General features: G+C 40.4%; 2 protein-coding genes across 5 annotated transcripts; one reads left to right on the top strand and one right to left on the bottom strand.

Annotated features, from left to right (window-relative positions):
- Nucleotides 1-1,697: 1,697 nt before the first annotated feature.
- LOC111327059 (uncharacterized) lies at nucleotides 1,698-9,162 on the top strand. Of its 4 annotated transcripts, none has more exons than XM_088756399.1 (6): nucleotides 1,703-1,963; nucleotides 3,440-3,487; nucleotides 3,700-3,759; nucleotides 7,333-7,508; nucleotides 7,858-7,890; nucleotides 8,964-9,162. In XM_088756399.1, the coding sequence occupies exons 1-4, from the start codon at nucleotides 1,861-1,863 to the stop codon at nucleotides 7,506-7,508; spliced, it is 387 nt and encodes a 128-aa protein (XP_088612525.1). In that variant the 5' UTR covers nucleotides 1,703-1,860; the 3' UTR covers nucleotides 7,858-7,890; nucleotides 8,964-9,162. The 4 variants fall into 4 exon arrangements, with proteins under 4 accessions (XP_022786886.2, XP_088612525.1, XP_088612526.1 ...); XM_088756400.1 differs by having other exon boundaries at nucleotides 7,861-7,890; XM_022931151.2 differs by lacking the exon at nucleotides 7,858-7,890 and having other exon boundaries at nucleotides 1,698-1,963; nucleotides 3,706-3,759.
- Nucleotides 9,054-18,124, bottom strand: LOC111327041 (uncharacterized). Its single transcript, XM_088756564.1, has 3 exons — nucleotides 18,098-18,124; nucleotides 11,731-15,731; nucleotides 9,054-11,313 (listed from the first exon to the last, which is right to left on the bottom strand). The coding sequence occupies exons 1-3, from the start codon at nucleotides 18,122-18,124 to the stop codon at nucleotides 10,800-10,802; spliced, it is 4,542 nt and encodes a 1,513-aa protein (XP_088612690.1). The 3' UTR covers nucleotides 9,054-10,799.
- Nucleotides 18,125-18,158: the final 34 nt, after the last annotated feature.

Here is an 18,158-nt window from a genome sequence, read left to right on the forward strand (position 1 = left end):
ATCTTCCTTATGCGACGTTTGTAGTGCTGAATGTCGATCAATAAGTTGAGCGCGGTGGTAACCCGCTTGAACGACGGAAACAGGGTAACCACGTTTATCGAAGAACTGGCACATTGACTCTGATTTGTGGTGAAAATCAGAGTCATTACTACAGAAACGACGAAGTCTTAGAAACTGAGAAAAAGGAATGGATATTATCCGTCGGCAAACTTAGAGGTCAGAAAATGTGACCGATTCTGCTCGGGAAATTTTATTCTCTGGAGCTTGGACAGATCAGGAGAGTTTCCTTGACAGCTGGATTACACCCCATGTTGTGAAGACATCGCGCTAGCTTTTTCTTCGCTTTTTCAGTTGGTCACAGTTTTTCGCTTCGTGATGTTACAGTAACACGGGAAATCTAACCAGATTTATGATCGAATATGGGCTTCCTGTGGGTTCTTAATTTGACTCTTTGAAAACTGATCAGGTTTTTAAAAACGAACTGGGATGTCCACGTGCTATTCACTATCTCACCCCTCCCCCACTCGCTATATTTTCGGGGCAATCCGTATCTTAAAAAATTTTTTTTTCTTTAATTATTTTAGTAAAATTCGGTTTAATTTTTCTTTATTAATTAAAGAAAGGTACCCTCGATCCTCGACATTTGTACCCTTGGCCTGGACATGAAACCCTCGACCCTTTACCCTCGACGAAAAGATAGACTCGAAAAAAAAACAAACAAAAAAAAGAAAGGTCTGGCTACAGCCAAGACAATCGAGAAACAAAGGAGAGTATTTTATTTTGACAGTTATGGGCCGAAACACGATAAAGATACAACATATAGCCTCCTAAGTAGTTAATGAGTCTTTGTCAAAGGTTTGTCTCCCATTTCAAAAGCCTCCGCAAACAAACACAGCGGAGCGTCTGTTTATAAAGTTCCTAACAATAGGCGCCCAAAAAGGATATATCTTAAACAGAAGAACCTCTAGTGATTTTGCAGTCAGTTATGGCGATATTCAAGAGGACGATGGGATATCAAAGGCTCTTTAACTGGAAGCAGATAATCCATGAACAGAATTTGGCGCCGGTATCAGAGATTTCCAGAATATCATTGTCAGGTTATCTCCCAAGAGGGATATTTTACGTCGGGTTTAGTGCGGTTTGAAGTCAATAGTTTCATCCGATTGTTTTGTCTTATGAAAACATAACATGAGGTAAGGGTTGTAAGAAATATGCAAACCCGAGTACCTAAATTAATATCATCCTGATAAATAACAAAAACTTTTACCATATTGACTATTGCAAACGAGGGCCGGCAGGGAGAAAACATATGCTAATAAAACAACAGCTGGCATTTCAGTGCTTCCACATATAAAGTGCTCAAAACATAGTAAAACCAAAGCAAGAGGATTAAAGCTCCAGATAAGAAACCCTTGAGGATAGATATACCATCGGAATTCAACATTCTGTTTGTTCGGTTATCACTGTTGTTGTTTCTCGAAAAACCTCTTTGGAAGTGCAACAGCTCAAACTGCGCGACATTTTTATGAAGATGGCTTGAGACATTTTCTTTCTACGAGCCTTGGCTGGAGATTTTTATTTCTATAGTTTCACATGAAATGATCGAGCTATAAAGGGAAACAAAATGTTTGTGCATACCTGATATCAGGCCACACCCTGAAAGGAAGTAACATTTAGATTAAAGCCATCGCGTGGGAAGAGTGAAGAATTTTAAAGGTTCATTGTTTACAATACTGATTACCTTAATTACTTATAAAGTATCATCTGCAGGTTTGATGCGTCATTTACCTCGCAGCGTCGCCGAGAGTACATCTTTGCAAACTGAAGGATCCTTGAAAAGTCTAACATACAGAGACGAAGATGAGTGCGAAAGTTTTCTTCTTCATCAGTGCTCTTCTGTTTGTGATGCAAATTGAGGCTAATCCGCTGTACGGGCGAGATCTTTTTCGGAGACTGGACATGCGTAAGTACATCAAATGTAGTATCTTGCGATGACAAGAGCATTTCTCCCCTTTGCGTAAACAAACAGGCTATGTTTTCAGTAATCTTGAAAAGGCTGTCTTTTAACAGGACCGACGTTTTGAACAGGACGTGAATATTGTCAGGGCGTGCGTGGAGTGTGCAGCACTAGCAACAAGTAGAAATTACATGCTTTACATTATTTCTGAATATACTAGATGTAGCTTCATTAGATGTCATAGTCTATCACACATTGTCTCGAAAGGTAGCAAACTAAACGAGACGAAATGTCGGGATTTTTTCGGGGTTTGAGGACCTGGAAAGCGTACTCCAAAATCCAACAGAAGGAGGTCTCCATGGCACAATTCCACCCTCTTATTCTCCCGATCCCTTATCCCCCGCTTTACGTTGTGTATATCGGTGTTCTTCAAATACTATGTTCTGAAACATAATAGCATTCAAACGCAGATGTTAAGTCGTGACCCAGTGGTAACGATAGTTTAAAGGTTTTTTTTTAATTAGTTTTGTTTTTACCGCGCGCTTGATCAATCGTCAGACGCGAAAGACAATAACCGGCAAGTGCGAGGCAGACGCCACGCGCGTTTAAGTGTATCTGCTTTCTCGCGCGCGTTTTTTACTTTCGTTCGCTCAGAGGGTGGTCTGCTCCGCTAGCAACCATACCTCTTGCAGAGCATCGACATCAGTTCATATTCTCTTGGTCGACATCTGTATAACTTTGTCGATGAATTATTTGCAGAGAAATGTATTTTTTTTTCAAATCAAAAACTTTCCTTTTGCCGTGACACGTATAATTAACAATTATTCCACGAGCGCGCGTTGGATATGAGATAATAGATAGGCAACGAGGCGCGTAGCGCCGAGTTGGCTATAATAATCATCTCATATCCAACAAGCGCAAGTGGAATAATTGTTTTATTAAAAACGTTAAATTAAATTATTAAATTTTATCAAATTTTTAGCTCCCTTTTAATTTTAAGCTGACACGTACGCTTGCCATATTTGTAGATTATGGTATATTGGCTGATATACCATAATGGCTAAGCCAATAAAAGTCTTGAATTGCATTATCCAATTATCTAGTTTTTAATAATTAACAATTATTCCACGAGCGCGCGTTGGATATGAGATGGTAGATAGCCAACGAGGCGGTAGCGCCGAGTTGGCTATAATCATCTCATATCCAACAAACGCGAGTGGAATAAATGTTTTATTAAAAACGCTACATTAAATTATTAAATTTTATTAAATTTTTAGCTCCCTTTCAATTTTAAGCTTATGGATACGCTTACCATATCGTAGTTTATGGTATATTGGCTCATATACCATAATGGCTAAGCCAATGAAAAGTCTTGAATTGCGTTATCCAATGATCCAGTTTTTAATAATTATCATTATTAACATTGTTATCCTCATTATTATCATTACTAGTCTAATATTTCTAATTCATTTTCATGCACAGGGCCGAGGATGGACGAGCATCCGGAAGCATACATACGTCGACGTCTAGGTAAAGTACAACGAAAAAAGGATGGAGTGGGTTATATATAATAATAATCAGAGGAGGGCGGAAAAGGAAGAAAATTTATAACTTTTTCGTGCCTCCTCTCACACGCGCGTATTACTTGCCATTGTGCAGATATGCGAGGCTCTTGTTGTTGGTTTTTTGTCTGTTTGTTTGTTTGTTTAGGTTTTGAAACTTAAAAGTTCTCCTTTCCCTAGAAACAGATCTAAAGCCAATGATGGACGAGACCCCTGATGAGTACATTGCTCGACGTGATGGTAAGGAAGGCGCTATTCCTTTTCTTATGCATTCGCATGTAAAAGCGTTATTGGGTAGCGTAACCTGGCCTTTTCTGGAAGGGAAAGTCTTTCAAAGCGAGGCACAAATTGCCAAGAGGAACATTGAGTAGGGAAAACATCAGATCACGCGATTTAGTCGACGTTGACCAAGAAAATTAAAAAGAAAGACGGAAACAAAAGTGACCTGGTTAGCATGAGTTACAGGCCACCATCAATGATCAAAATTCAAAACAGATGCAAGCGGGAAAAGATATTGCAAATATTTATTGAGAGACTGTGAGGCAGAATTTGACATAGGGATGGAAAATAATATCATTTGGCTTGTGCAGGCGAAATAAGATTTAGATCGCAGCCTCCAAATTTTATAAATTTTGCAAACGGACATTCGATAAACGCTGGAAAATATTTGGTACTATTTTTGTAGACCGCCTGAGGTATGCATTTCACATTCTGCGGAGATAGATAGTTACCATCATTCTACCTTTCTTTGTGACTGCCTGGAAGCTTCCGAGCAAAGTCACGAGGTGAGGCCAAAAAAAAACTCAAGACTTTTTTGAAGTTCTTTCAATCACTTAAGTCTTTACAAGGCGAGGTTTGCTTCAAAATTCACAAATAAGTTTCATTTTCAGATCATTGTAATCTACAAGTTGGCCATAGGTATTCTAGAATTTTTTTTTTTTGTGGCTACTGCCTCCTACAGGAGGCGAAGCCACCTATGCTGTCGCGATGAATGAGTGAGTGAGTGAGTGTAACAATAGAATTCGGATCTTGACCCAATATTTTGACCCGACAGTTATAACTTATTAGTTTTTTCGGAGTATCTTAGAAGTGCAACGTTTCCACTCGATACACACTTGAGTTCTTACTTTTTGTGATGTCTGGCTTATAGCCACTAGCACATTATATTTTCAGTTCTCCTCATGAAACTTTGGGAAGGTAGCATTAGACGATAAGCATCTCACAATCATTTTAGGATTGCGGGCGATTTAAAAACAAAAGTTTTTTCTTGCCAATATCTTAGTATGTTAGATTGGTGCATCGTGGAATTCAAGGAATATTTTTTTTCTTTTAAAGAACTATTTACCGTTTAATTCGGCAAATTATATAGATTCGAAGGTATAATCTTTTCAGTGCTTGCCGTGACAGGTCGTGACACTACAAGAACTTGCCGTGAAACTATGAAAGACAGCAGAAAGTGATTAACATCTCACAATCAGTTCAGAATTGTGCACGATTAAAAGAGAAGTTTTCCTTGCAGAAATATCTTAATAGGTGTGATCGGTGCATCATAAAAGGTAAAGGAATTTTTTTTTTGTTTTTTGAGGAGAGAGCATTTTACCGTTTAAATCAACATATTTATGCAGAACCGACGATATAATATTTTCAATTCTTGCCGTACGTGACACTACCAAAGACGATAAACATCTCAAACACAGTGGCATCCACCGAGGCATAATTGTCGCACTAGAACCTTTTTTGTTTTTCTATGTGAAAAATCTGTCAACAACTAAGGTAAAATAAGCGCGACCCCCAGTTTGAAAATTTTTGCAAATCGCCAAATGTTCGCTAATCTTCAAAGACCGCGATGTCCTGGCTCTGAGGCCTCCAAATTTTAGCCAAAACAAAAACCAGTCATGTTTCTTTTTAACCACTCAGCTCTCACGATATGCAAAATATGTCCGAATAAAATTTCATCGGGAGAGAAAAGATTTTAGTCCACTCGTCTAGTTTGGCGTGCGATAGCAGGATTTTCCTGGTCCACGAATTTGGGCGTCGCTTTTATTCAAATGTCTATGAATCGTGCCCGGGTTCGGTAAAACTGGTAGTAAAGTAGAAAACACGTGACTCGAAGGAGAAATCCTCCTTCCGTTGCAAGTATTGAAGCCAGCACAAGTAGCGCCAGCGTCGAGCAAAACGCAAAAGATCAGCTGAAAAAAAAAAAAAAAGGATCCGTTCCACCCTGGCATTTCGCGAGATATTTTTCTGTTTCTTTTTACAATGAGATGGATTTTTGACATATGACATATGACATATGACATATGAATCAATCAGTGAATTTTGGGTCATAGGATTTAAGTTTGATGCGACCACCGCAAAAATTTAGAAAGTGCAAAGAATTCGCTCCAGTGCGACCCGACCCTTTTCCCTGAGGTAATATCTCAATAGACGTGATCTGCACATTATATGAGTTTTGAGAAAAGTTATTTTTCGTTGAAAAGAGAGAATATTCCTTTTTGAATCAGCGACTTTCGCCGAAAAGGGCCGCTAAATTTGCGAGGCGAGCCACAGGCATCCCAAGCTCAAGTCTCGAGGAAAAACGAAAGATTATTTCTTGAAAGGATCACGCGTTGTGTGACGCTGTATTAAGTAACGCGAGAAACCGTTGAGAATTTGAGTGCGTTATAAGGAATGGTATGGGTAACGAAATATGGTTCATTTACAACACTAAGTATTCCGAGTTATGAACATTTTAAACTTAAAATTGATAAAACTGACTCAACTCTTGTGTGTCCGTTGTGTTTTTTTGGCGATTTCTGCCGTTTTAGGCTTGCTCTGCCCTCACTGTTTTTCCTGTTATCAGACGATGTCGACTTCGTCTTTTTTTTTTTCTACGAAAATTCATTGTTTGCCGACGTATTTACTATGATACTTCAGATGATTTCTGGGACAATTCGTCGTCAGAGAAAGTCGACATTTCACAACCGACAGCGAAAGAGATCTCAAAAAAGTAATATATGTGATTCTCTGTGTAGCGAACTAAGTGAGTTGTAAGAAAGCGAAGCATAAGTTTGTTGAACCTTTGACGTCAGGATTACGTTTTCTGCTGTACGATTGAGGACTCGGCTGGAACATGTTTTCAGGAATGGCGAACGATCTTTGGACGACTTTGAAGCGGTAAAAATTGGTCGTTGGAGGTTTGTTTTGAGTTTTTAATGGCGAAAAGGAGTTTTAATTTGATTTAATTCAACATTCTGTAAACAAATTAGCTCAAAATAAAATGATCAATTTTCGTCTCAGGGGCAGTTTGAATTATTATAATTTTACTGCTGTTATCATTATTTTCATTTAAATATTATTATCTTTTACCATTTAATTATTGGTCGAATGTCAATTCGACAATATATTCTTGAATCGTCTTTCACTTTTGGAACAGGGTACTTATAAATACGTGGGATGCAGCAGGTTTTCTCTTTTGCATGTGAGACAAATATTCTGTAACCACCTTGTTGCGTCATTGCACGACCTCTAGTTCTTTTCAATGCTGCTAAAGTTGTGCTAAAAAGTAGCTACATGCAGTCTTTGACTGTGTACTTCTTTTCTTCCAGCCAAGACAGTATCCTACAGTTTCATGCTATTGTCGTATGAAATTTTGTCTAAAACAATTACTTAAAAAATAATAAAGAAGTGCAGTTAGATTTAAATGCGGGTATCTTTCCGCTTTAATTTCTCCTTTGCATTGTCATAGTAAATTTACTGATATTTTTTTAAGCAGTCTACAAATCAACATCTTTTTTTTTATACACCTATATCTCTAATTTTTATATTTTTCAGCCCTCTTATACCGTAAGGGACTCTGTGAAGACATGGCAGGGGCCGGGGGCTACTGTCGAAAATGGATACGGATGTGTGCTTCTGATAAGATCGTGCATTATGTTGACAGAGGCAACTATGAATTTTTTACAGACACGCTATGCTCGGCGACTTGTCATCCTGAACGATGCAGTTAGGTATGGATTAACTCTAGTGAAGAGAGAATATTACCTTTCACCCTCTAAATATTGATACACCAGTGAAAGAATTCGTTCGCCTCACCATGAAAACGAGGTAACATCCTCTTCGTCGCTTTCTTGTCACTTACACCACAGGCAGCCCCAACCTTGTCCCCAGGCCCTTTTTCCCCTAGTTTGACCTATTAGACAGCTTGTTGCTCTTGAGTAATAGGACTGGTAGAGCATCATTTATTACGTTTCCATGGCAGATTTAAGATAGCAAATATCGCTTGGTCTTTGTTAACCCTTAAACTCCGGAAAGTGATTGACATGTAGCTTATCTCTAAAATATCCATACATTTTCCAGCAGATAGATGATGAGAAAACTCAAACTCATCAGGTAGAAGTTCTCCACATCTTTTGAAACATACTTTGGTCCAATATGTGTCCTAAAGGGAAGATTCTTGTCATCATAGTGCTCAAAATGTTGTGCTAACTCGACTGCGTCTCGTGAGTCTGCAATAAAGTTTTAACGATGTGATAACGAATATAGTTGTCGGTAAGAGTGCAGACCACGCTAAACCACTGTCGATTTGTTTTTTACCGCAACATCGACGTGAAATGAAATGGTTCTTTCAGTGCGTGACAGGTTGCGTGACACGTTGACGCAAGCAGCATTCTCTGTATTCTTATCGAAAACCGCAATTTGGTCAATCAGATTGCGACGACATACAATCAATGGTGATAAAATAATGATAATAATAATAATAGTAATAATAATAGTAATAGTAATAATAATAATAATGATAATAAACCATAGACTATAATGCTGCATAATAACTATGGACGTACTCAAAACTATTTGGGTTATCATTGATACTGCGTACTCAAACCTATTTGGGTTATCATTGAGTATTCATTGGATACCTTATTTTATAGGACACAAACCTAAATAACCTGTGATGTGATTAGGATCAGTCCCCTGGCGTGAGTGTTTCGGTGCGCCCGCGAAATAGGATCGCCGGCGCAATGAAACAACACAGTGGTCAAACGAAAGGCACTCGCAAGTGGATCAGTTTTGGTCAGCAGCTCCAATTTCCCCGTAAATTGTCAAAGAAAGGCATAAGAAACAACCGCTGTCACGCCAATAAATTGATACGTTCATTAAAGCTGTGAAACGAAAAAAAAAAACATATAAAAGGAAAAGGAATGTTCTAGTACGGGTTTCCTGTTGATTTACCGCTTTTTCTGAGCTTTACCAAAAAAAGTTATACGCTTTTGAAACACCGAATCTTATCTGCTCATGTGATTTCGTTCACTGAGTACTGCGTTCCACGACGTGCCTCAATTATCAAAGATATCAGTGCTTTGAAATAAAAAAAATTATGAAACCAGTTTGAGACAGGAAAGAGTCCATAAGCAATTGCGTTTCCCCCCTTCACTAATGTTGTTTGGATTTTATATTTCTTTCAGGTTGCGACATGGTCCTTTTGGTACTTTGTTTTGATGCAAGTTTTTTTTTCAATCTTGTCAAGATAAAATGATTTGTAATGCTGTACGTAAGGCTGTAATCGTTAGCTTTATTCGATAAAATTCACTTTTGTGCTTTAAGAGAGTACACCCTTGTAATTAAAAATGTTGATTTTAACAATTAAAATCCTAATTTCCCGAATTATTATAATTGTTATTTTGTTTTTTCGCTAACTGAGGGATTGATAAAACAAGTTACCGCTAGAGAAAAGGCTGACAGATCGCTTCAGTTTTTTTTCATGATCATTCGCGAAAATAGCTTCATTTGTTCAAGGAATCTTTCAGTGGTATTCTTTTGGTTTACCAATTTGTTTTTAGAGCTATCAAAAAAAGTCGTGCTCCTTCAAAACACCGCGACTAATTATTGGTTTATGTTCCTCGTCACTTCCAAGAAACTTCTAGTAGTAGTTTGCAATTTCACTGCAAGTTTGTAGCAAGTCTACTATTGCAAATTCATTTAAAGTTTAAATCTACTTTGAAAAGCAAATTGAGATGAACACTGCTTGCAGTTAGCCAAGCTATTCGAGGCGAGCAGGGGTTTAACGTACAACTGAATAACCCAATCTAGCAAGAATACATTGATAAAAAATACAAAAAAAGTACGTTACAATAACTGACAAGTATCTTAAATGCAAAAAGGTTTCCAATCAAAGAATAGTAATTATCTTCGATTACAACAAATAAGCGTGAAAAATATATCGCGTAAAGTTTGCACGTGCTCATAATAAAGTTTCCCTGTTTCGGTATGTTTAGAAGTTGATTAAGTAAGCTATTATTTCTTGTCGCTAACATTGATTTATGGAATGTCAAAGGAAGTATTAACCGGCGTAGTATGATCGAGCCTTCACAAACAATGATGTATTCAATAAAATAGTCGCCAGTAAAACCGCATGCATAGATTAACACTGATTGTCGAGCAAGCCGATGTAACAGGAAATTGGTGGCCACGAATCATTGAAGAATGTGTAAAACAAAGCTGGAACTTTGTCAAGTTAGCTTAAATTATCTCACCACTCCAGACTTACGTATCTGGGTGTGGATATCCGTAGCTTATAAAACACAGCATTTTTGTAACTTTAAAAAAAAGATGGGATTGAGATAGGTCGTAGAACGGAACGTTGGATTGCGAAGAGTAAAGTCAAGTTAACCGAAAGTATACAGTCCAAGTCTGTAGAACCAGCGTGTGCAGAGTTCCTTCTAACGCAAGTGAGAAATTCTGCGAAAAAATACGTGTTACGTGACTAGCTAGCTATACTCATTTAAATGAAGAGACAAAGGGTCAGCGTACTAAGGAAGATAATTTATCGGCCATTTCCAATTACCTTTGGCCTCTTTTTCAAAACGAGGCCTAGTGCTCAACCATTCGTATGAAAGTGAGTTTAATTTGCATGTGAACGAGAACTTATAATCATATAAAAGGATGAGCAGTAGGACTCGCTTTGAAAAAGAGGCCCAAAGGTAATTCGGATGTGAGCTATTGGTTACTGCACTAACAAAAATTTAAATAAAATAAGAGGAAAATGAGAATTTAAATCACTTCAACCACAACGATCACAGCCAACTATTATCGCAATATGAAGCATAGCAATATAATAGCAGTACAAACGCAAATTTTTTTTTCTGGGCTCAGTCATAAATCATGTCTCCAAATTCAGTCCAGTCCATAAAAACGCCAGAAATAGACCTTGTCTCAGTCGATAACGTACATTTGTAAGTGTGACTTGGTCTTAGAACTTTACAAGTCTAATTAAAAGTCAAGGAATTAACCAATAGTTTTGTTCACGGGCAGCTGTGTTCTTCTACTCTTTCTTTAAGATACTCAGTCACGTTCTCATGAGCAAACAGGCTGGCACATCCAGCTGGTGTAAGCCCATCTTTGTCCAAAATGTTCACTTCCGCTCCGCTAACTACTAACAGACGTACTATATCCACGTGGCCAGAGCCCGCAGACACATGCAATGGTGAGTGACTATAATTATCAAGCGCATTGACATCACTTCCTGCATCAATCAGGGCTCGCGCGATTTTCATCTTACCAAGAGCAGCAGCTGTGTGAAGTGCGGTTCCTCCTTCTGAGTCACACGTGTTGATATTTGCTCCGTTTTCCAAAAGCAGACAAACCATGTGAACATCACTGAAAGCTGCACCAAGATGAAGTGTAGTACTTCCTTCATTGTCTAGAGCCTCGACATCTGCACCATGTTCAAGAAGTAGCCGTGCGATAGGTTTCTGGTCAAATACCGAGCAAATGTGAAGTGGTGTGCAGCCTCTTTTGTCTCGAGCCTTAAGGTTGCTGTAAAAAATAAAGCGAAAGAACTAAAAGTTAATTGATCCACTTGCATGTAAGCTCATTGTAAGATCAGATCTGTCGTTTCTAAGCCTTTCTAAATGCTTAACTCGATCCAGTAAGTTTTGCTCATCGTAACATTTTGAGTAAAATATATTTCTGAGACAAACCCTTTTGGTTTAAAACCAGTATTACCCCCCTAGTCAGTTCATGAATTACCTAAATTGTCATTACCAGTTAGCTTGATAGTAATTTAAAATAGCAAGAATAATTTGAATGTTATATTCCAGGAATTCAAAGAAATACTTGTTTGGTATTAAGGTAACCTCCAGACTCGGATTACCTCAGTGGCTGAAACGTTTACGTTAGAGGAACTGAACCAAATAAATCCTACAACTAACCAAAGGCGAATGCAACTCTTACCACTTATGCTTTATCAAAACTGAGGCGGCTGCTTTGTTCCCCGAAAAGCAAGCTAAATGCAAAGGGGTGCGGCCTTCGTGATCTACAGCTTCGGGGTCACTTCCATGGACTAAAAACACATGGGCTACCTTCCTCCAAGGGTGCGACTGCAAACTTGCAAGATGAAGGGGAGTAAGGCCCCGGTTGTCCGCAGCATTTACTTGCCCTCCTCGCCGAATGATTTTTTCCAAGAGTACTTGGGATGAAAAGTAGGCTGCTGTGTGCAGACATGTTTCTCCTTGCAAGTTAACAGCGTTCACATCACTTCGTTCCTTAAGTAACACCTTCGCAACGCCCTCCATGCCTGGTCCACGAGCAAGTGCTGTGTGAAGCGGCGTGTTTCCTTCCTTGTCACGACAATGCACACTCGCCCCAGATTTTAAAAGAACCACTACATGGGGTGTGGGGCATCTTTCGTGAATTGCCTGATGAAGAGGCGTTCGGCCATGAACGTTGATTGCATTAAGGTTTACAAAATTTTCAACCATTAGCTCGAGAACCTCCTCGGAGTTTCTATAAGCGAGAGGAAAATGAAGAACCGTGTTGCCATTAATGTCCGTTTTGTTCACGTCGCTTCCAAGTTGTAATAATGCCCTGGTAACAGAACAATCAATCTCATGACAGACTTCCCAGGATTCAGAACTAGTTATGTTGGCTAAAAGGGGTGTCTGACCTCTGTTATCAACAACATGCAGATCTGCTCCTCTTTCAACAAGTCGCTGAACGTTTCTTGGATCTGACGACGATGCTGCTCGGTGCAGGGGGGTTTGTCCAGTTTTGTCCCTTGCCTCGATATCTAGTCCTTGTTTCAAGAGATTGTCCAAGAGCTCCAATCCACAATCATGAGCTGAGGCAATGTGAAGGATTGTGCGGCCGTACGAATCAACAGCATGTACATCACCTCCGTTACTCAGATAAGTTTGCAAAATGACCTCATCTGAATGATTTCGAGGGCCTCTGTCAAATGTTCCTAGAACTGTCTCTCCTCGAAAGTCTTTCACATTTACGTTGCATCCATGACGCATTAGATGATCAATCATAGGCACGTTTCCGTATTTGGCTGCAAGGTGAAGAGCACTTCTTCCTTTTTTGTCAACGGTGTTTATGTCACTTCCATGCAGCAGAGCCTCTACAGCAAGATCATCGAATGGTCGCTGGTTACCTTTTGACGCATATAAGTGCAAAGGTATCCAGCCCATGTTGTCCGCTAACGTAACGTCAGCACCATGTCGAATCAGCATCTCAATGTTGTCCTTGCAACCGCCATATGCAGCTGCAAAAAGCGGGGTGCGATTCTCCATATCTAATGCTCCCACGTCTGCCCCTTGCTGGATTAGCCACTCTACATTGGCTGTGTTGCCCACTGTTGCTGCAAAATGCAACGGCGTCTCACCATTTCTGTCCCGGAGATTAAGGCATCCACCATTGTGTAAAAGTAGATTACCAAGCTCTGTCCTGTCGGGAAACAATGCTAGCGGACCTTGCCCATCGATCACGATGTCTATCTTTGCGAAAACATAGTGAAAGGCGGATCTCCCATATCTGTCGGCGGCATTTACAGAGCAACCATGCTCCAGCAGAATTTTAACCACGCTTATTTCTTCATCGAAAATTCTGTGTAGATTCTCAACAGCTATTATTAGAGGAGTCTTGCCCTCATTGTCCTTTGCGTGGACATTACATCCTCTTCTGAGTAATTCGTGAGCTAGGGCACAACAACCATTCTCTACTGCTACAGCTAGGACCGTTCGACCTGATGAATTTGCGACTTCCAAGTCAGAACCGTGCTTTAACAAGATGCATGCAGCGTGGTAGCTGTTTGACCTCACGGCCATGTGCAAAGGCGTCATTTCGTCTCGATCAGTCTTCAAACTAGCATCTGAACCGTACTGAAGTAACATCTCTGTCAGTTTACCGTTGTCATTTTGGGCAGCGTGGTGAAGAGGAGAACACGAGTCCAAGTCTCTAGCCTTCGCGTCGCATCCTAGTTCAAGAAGAAGTTCAGCAACGCTTTCTAAATTCGTTCTAACAGCTAAGAGAAGAGGTGTCTCCCATCTGTCATTCTTGGTATTAACATCAGCTCCAAACTCGAGAAGGACTTTCATGATTTCCATGGTGCGGGATGAATTGTTTGTACTATCAAGAACACAAGCGAGGACGGTGTCCCCATTGATGTCCTTTACATTAACATCCATACCCGCTTTTAGAATAGAACGCACCGAGTCAACTTCTCCAATAAGAGCTTTTGATTTCAGTGAGGTCTCGTCTTCTTCGATCTCGCGAAAAACATTACTATCATCAGAGAGATTGATTCCGCCAAGTATGTCAACAATGTTTTTAAAATTGTACTTGGCAGCGTATGATACAAGTGAGCTTGACGCACTCTCCGGAGTGGAAGTGTCTGCTCCTCTGTCTATCAGAAGCTTAGCAATTTCTCCATTTCCTGTCTTTAAGGCGCAGTACAAGGGAGTTATGGCATGACCAGGCGTGCAATACGAGTCAGAATCATAATCACTGTTGCTGCCATAGTCATCATATTTGTTTTCTTCTTCCTCGTGGTCGCGAGTGCCATCATCATCGTGCATGGTACAAACACGACCATTTACGTCAGCACCTCGGTCCAAAAGAACTTTGACTGCTTCAAAGTTACCTTCCCTAGCAGCTGCAAACAAAGCTGTTTCTTTGCAGTGTACGTCGGGGGCATCCACAGGCAAACCCTGGTCAAGAAGGAGGGTCAAAACATCTACAAAGCCTTGTCGAGCAGCTATAAAAAGGTAGGAGTGGTCAAGAAAATCTGGATTGGACCCTCTTTGGATTAAAATCCTTGCAGCCTCAGCTTGACCGCAAGTCAAAGCAGACCAAATTGGTGCATCACCTTTAGTCATCCCAATTTCTGCGTTAACGTTTGCACCGTGATCTAAAAGGTAATTGATTGTCTCACAATGACCATTTGCGGCAGAATCATGTAAAAGTGTATCACCGCTACGGTGCCTTGCGTTTACGTCGGCCCCGTCTTCAACAAGAAATCTAATTAACTCGAGACTAGACGCCAGAGTCAGAGCATTGTTTCTCATTTCAGCCATCCTTGGGCCACCTTTTGAGAGAAGAAACTGCACTACATTCGTGTGGCCTCCTATAGCGGCATAATCTAGAGCGCTACCACTGTGCTCGTCCCAACTATATACATCTGCTCCATTGTCAATCAGTAAACGAGTGGCTTCTAAATGGCCCCCTCCTGCTGCCAACATTAATGGAGTTCTAAGTTCCCGATCACAGACGTTTACGTCAATATTATACTCAAGCAGAAGTTTTATTACCTCTATGTGACCATTCGTTGCCGCCAGATGCATCGCCGTTTCATCCTCAAAGCCTGTCTTGAAAACATCAGCTCCAAACTCTATTAAGTGCTGTACATTTCTTACATTACCACCCATTACAGCATAAAGAACAGGAGTAAAACCGTCACCATCTCGAAATTCAAGAAAGGCACCATTCTTGATGAGAAAAGCTATAACTTCTCCTTTGTTGAACCTGGTTGCAAGCATTAGAGGACTTGGATTGTCTCCAATCCAGCTGCTCTCAGGCAACCTAGAATTGACATATTCACCTAAATCTAGCAACCATCGAAGATGTCCAGAATGTCCCTCCATAGCGGCTAAGGAGAGGAGAGACTGAACTTGGACTCTCCTTGTGACATTTTCTACAAGTTCGCTTATCTGTTTATGCTGTGAAGAGTCTAGCTGCCTCAAGGCTGTCAAAATAGATTTGCCACCGAAATTTGATGCATTTGGAGCAACCTTGATGCTTAGAGCTATGGCACTGTAAAGTTTGTCTGGACTGCAATCCAAAATGGTCTGGACAGTCTCGATGTCCCCCTCAATACAAGCTGCGTGTAGAGAGCTCAGGCCGCTTTCTTTGAGTGGTGTGGCCAACGCACGCAAGGCAAGACTCTTCAATGACAGCTAAAATATATACAAAAGAGTTTGTAAAAAAATTTAGATATAAAGGCAAGAAGACCATCGCAAACGATCGAGCTTAGCGGCCCATATCGGAGGAACATTCAATAGTGATTAGCGCACAGCCGATAAACGGCTAGGGTACAGCAAGGGAGCTGAAGTGTGTGCTGTATTTAAGTTAAAATCCCCCCCCATCCCAATCTCCCCTTTCCCCCTCCCTCCTTCCCCTTCCTCCCAATTCCCATTCCTTACCTTCCACGTGCTTGCAGAGTTCGTTTATGTGAGTTATCTGTTCTTTCTTGTTCTTTTGATATTTTTCCGATTGCTACGCTAATTTAATAGACGTCCTCACCCCACCCCCCTCGATTAAGCACCCTCTGTCAAATAAAAGTCGCTCTTCTTAGTCAAAATTTTAAAAAGCACCGAGGCGCTCACTCGAAGAAAGACGATATTGGCAATCAAAAAATGCGCTTCAGTTTGCAACATCGCATACAACTGAAGAGGTCTGTGTACGAAACTAGTTTTGTAGTAGGCGTGTTTTAAAGTGCGTTGAAAGTTAATTTTAATGAGGTTTTGTTTTCAATATGAGTTTGCAATTCAATCCGGGGATTTCTTTTGTGTCAACTTCAGCAGCTGGGAGACGCGGGGGTGTGTTTGTTAGCGCGCTGGACTGCGAGTCAAGGGATTTTGGTTTGAGACTTGACCAGGTCATCATGTTTTGCTCTTGGCCAAGGCACTCTACTCCTACAGCGCCTCTCTCTATCAGGCCAGTGGGCACTAGCCAACTTCAAGTCAAACTTACGAAAGCTGAAGAGTAATTTACCAAGAACTACATAATTTCATATTTGGTTTTATCGATTAAGTTAATAATGTAAATTTGCCATCGCAACCAATTCCTCTTTTCGCTCTGACTAAGAGCTAACGCTCGAAACGTCAACTTTGTCAACTCAGTTGACAAAACCAGGTTATCTTGTTATACCCGCAAACCCCCCCCCCCTCACCACCACCACTACCACCACCAACGCAATATCACAGTTTCTTTAGAGAATTACCCCCTTTATGATTAGCACCAAATGCAAAGGTAACATTACTTCTGAATAGCTTCACCCCAAGGAATCTGGGACTAGCTCCAGGGGAGGGAGTGGCCCACTTGACCCCACAAGAGCAGAATTAATTTCCCATAACTTCTGAGGCACAGAAGTTATGGGAAATTAGACAGAAGTTTGTCACAGTGGTTTGTTTCACAAACCGTGACCTGACTTCTTTGAAATCTCATTCCAATATGACCCTTAAGGGGCCTGTATGAACGCATCTTGTTATCTAATGATTAGACACTGATGGATTCCAATGGTAAACTACTTTGATACCTATGTGAAACTGATGACTGACTTCCAACTGGAATTAATGAAAATTTCTTGAGTCCGGGTAAAGTTGAATTGACATTTCAAGACAAAGCTGAAGCAAATGAAGCAGAAAGGATAAAGAGGAGTACAGTGGAAGTTCCTTTGTTGGTGCTTTTGGCTGCACGCACAGGTAGACGGCTCAGGGGTTTCAGGTCGTGTAACGTCAGATCACAGACACGGTAATTGATTGGCTTTATTTATCCTTCTACACGCTTAAATCAGTGTGCATATTCCCCATACTGCTCTCTATACATTTCCCAAGGTGCTGACAAGGAGAATTTGTTTCATAATCAAGAGCTTCTCTAGCCGGTGATCATTTCCTTTACGATTTTGACCTTACGTGTGATTCGAGGGCGATGATGTTGAAAGAAGAAATTAGATGCCAGTCACTCTTGAGGTCAAAGGGTTAGTTTGCAATATTGCATCCCTTGTTTGATTTCATTGTATCGAGAGTTCTGAACATCAGTGGAGGTTCCGAGTTGCAGTATTCAAGAAATACTTCGCGCAGTCGCTTGAATCAGAATGAAGAAGAATGTTCCTTCCCGTCTTGCCCCAAGTTTGGGACAAAGAGAAAATTGAAGGTCCCAAGAAGGCATCTAATTCTATAACTTCGGATTTTGCTCTCCACTGCACCGCCACTGAGCCACAGAAATTCAAATGTGGATCATAAGTTGCAAATTGCAACAAAAGCTAAGGCTACTGTATCTAATTACTAACGCCATGCGGCCTCCAAACGCCTTTTTAAGGGTTGGTTCGCAGGGTAGGCATCGCAAGCTTCTATCTTTGGTTGTTGATGAAAATATTCGATTTATTTCCGAGCTCATGATCATTTTCTCCGTCCGAAAAAATTATCAGGCTAAACAGGCCACCTCTACCAATTCAGAAAATCGATCGTAAACTACACTTTCAGAAATGGAAAGTCAAATGACTTTTTCCTTTTTTTTCGGCGAAATATGAAATTGAACTTACCAATGGGCTTCCCAAAACGCGATCCATGGCTTAGTTTTCTAAAACACCTTGTTGAGGGTTC

Source organism: Stylophora pistillata, chromosome 4 (genome assembly GCF_964205215.1).
Source record: "Stylophora pistillata chromosome 4, jaStyPist1.2, whole genome shotgun sequence".
Classification (NCBI taxonomy): domain Eukaryota; kingdom Metazoa; phylum Cnidaria; class Anthozoa; order Scleractinia; family Pocilloporidae; genus Stylophora; species Stylophora pistillata.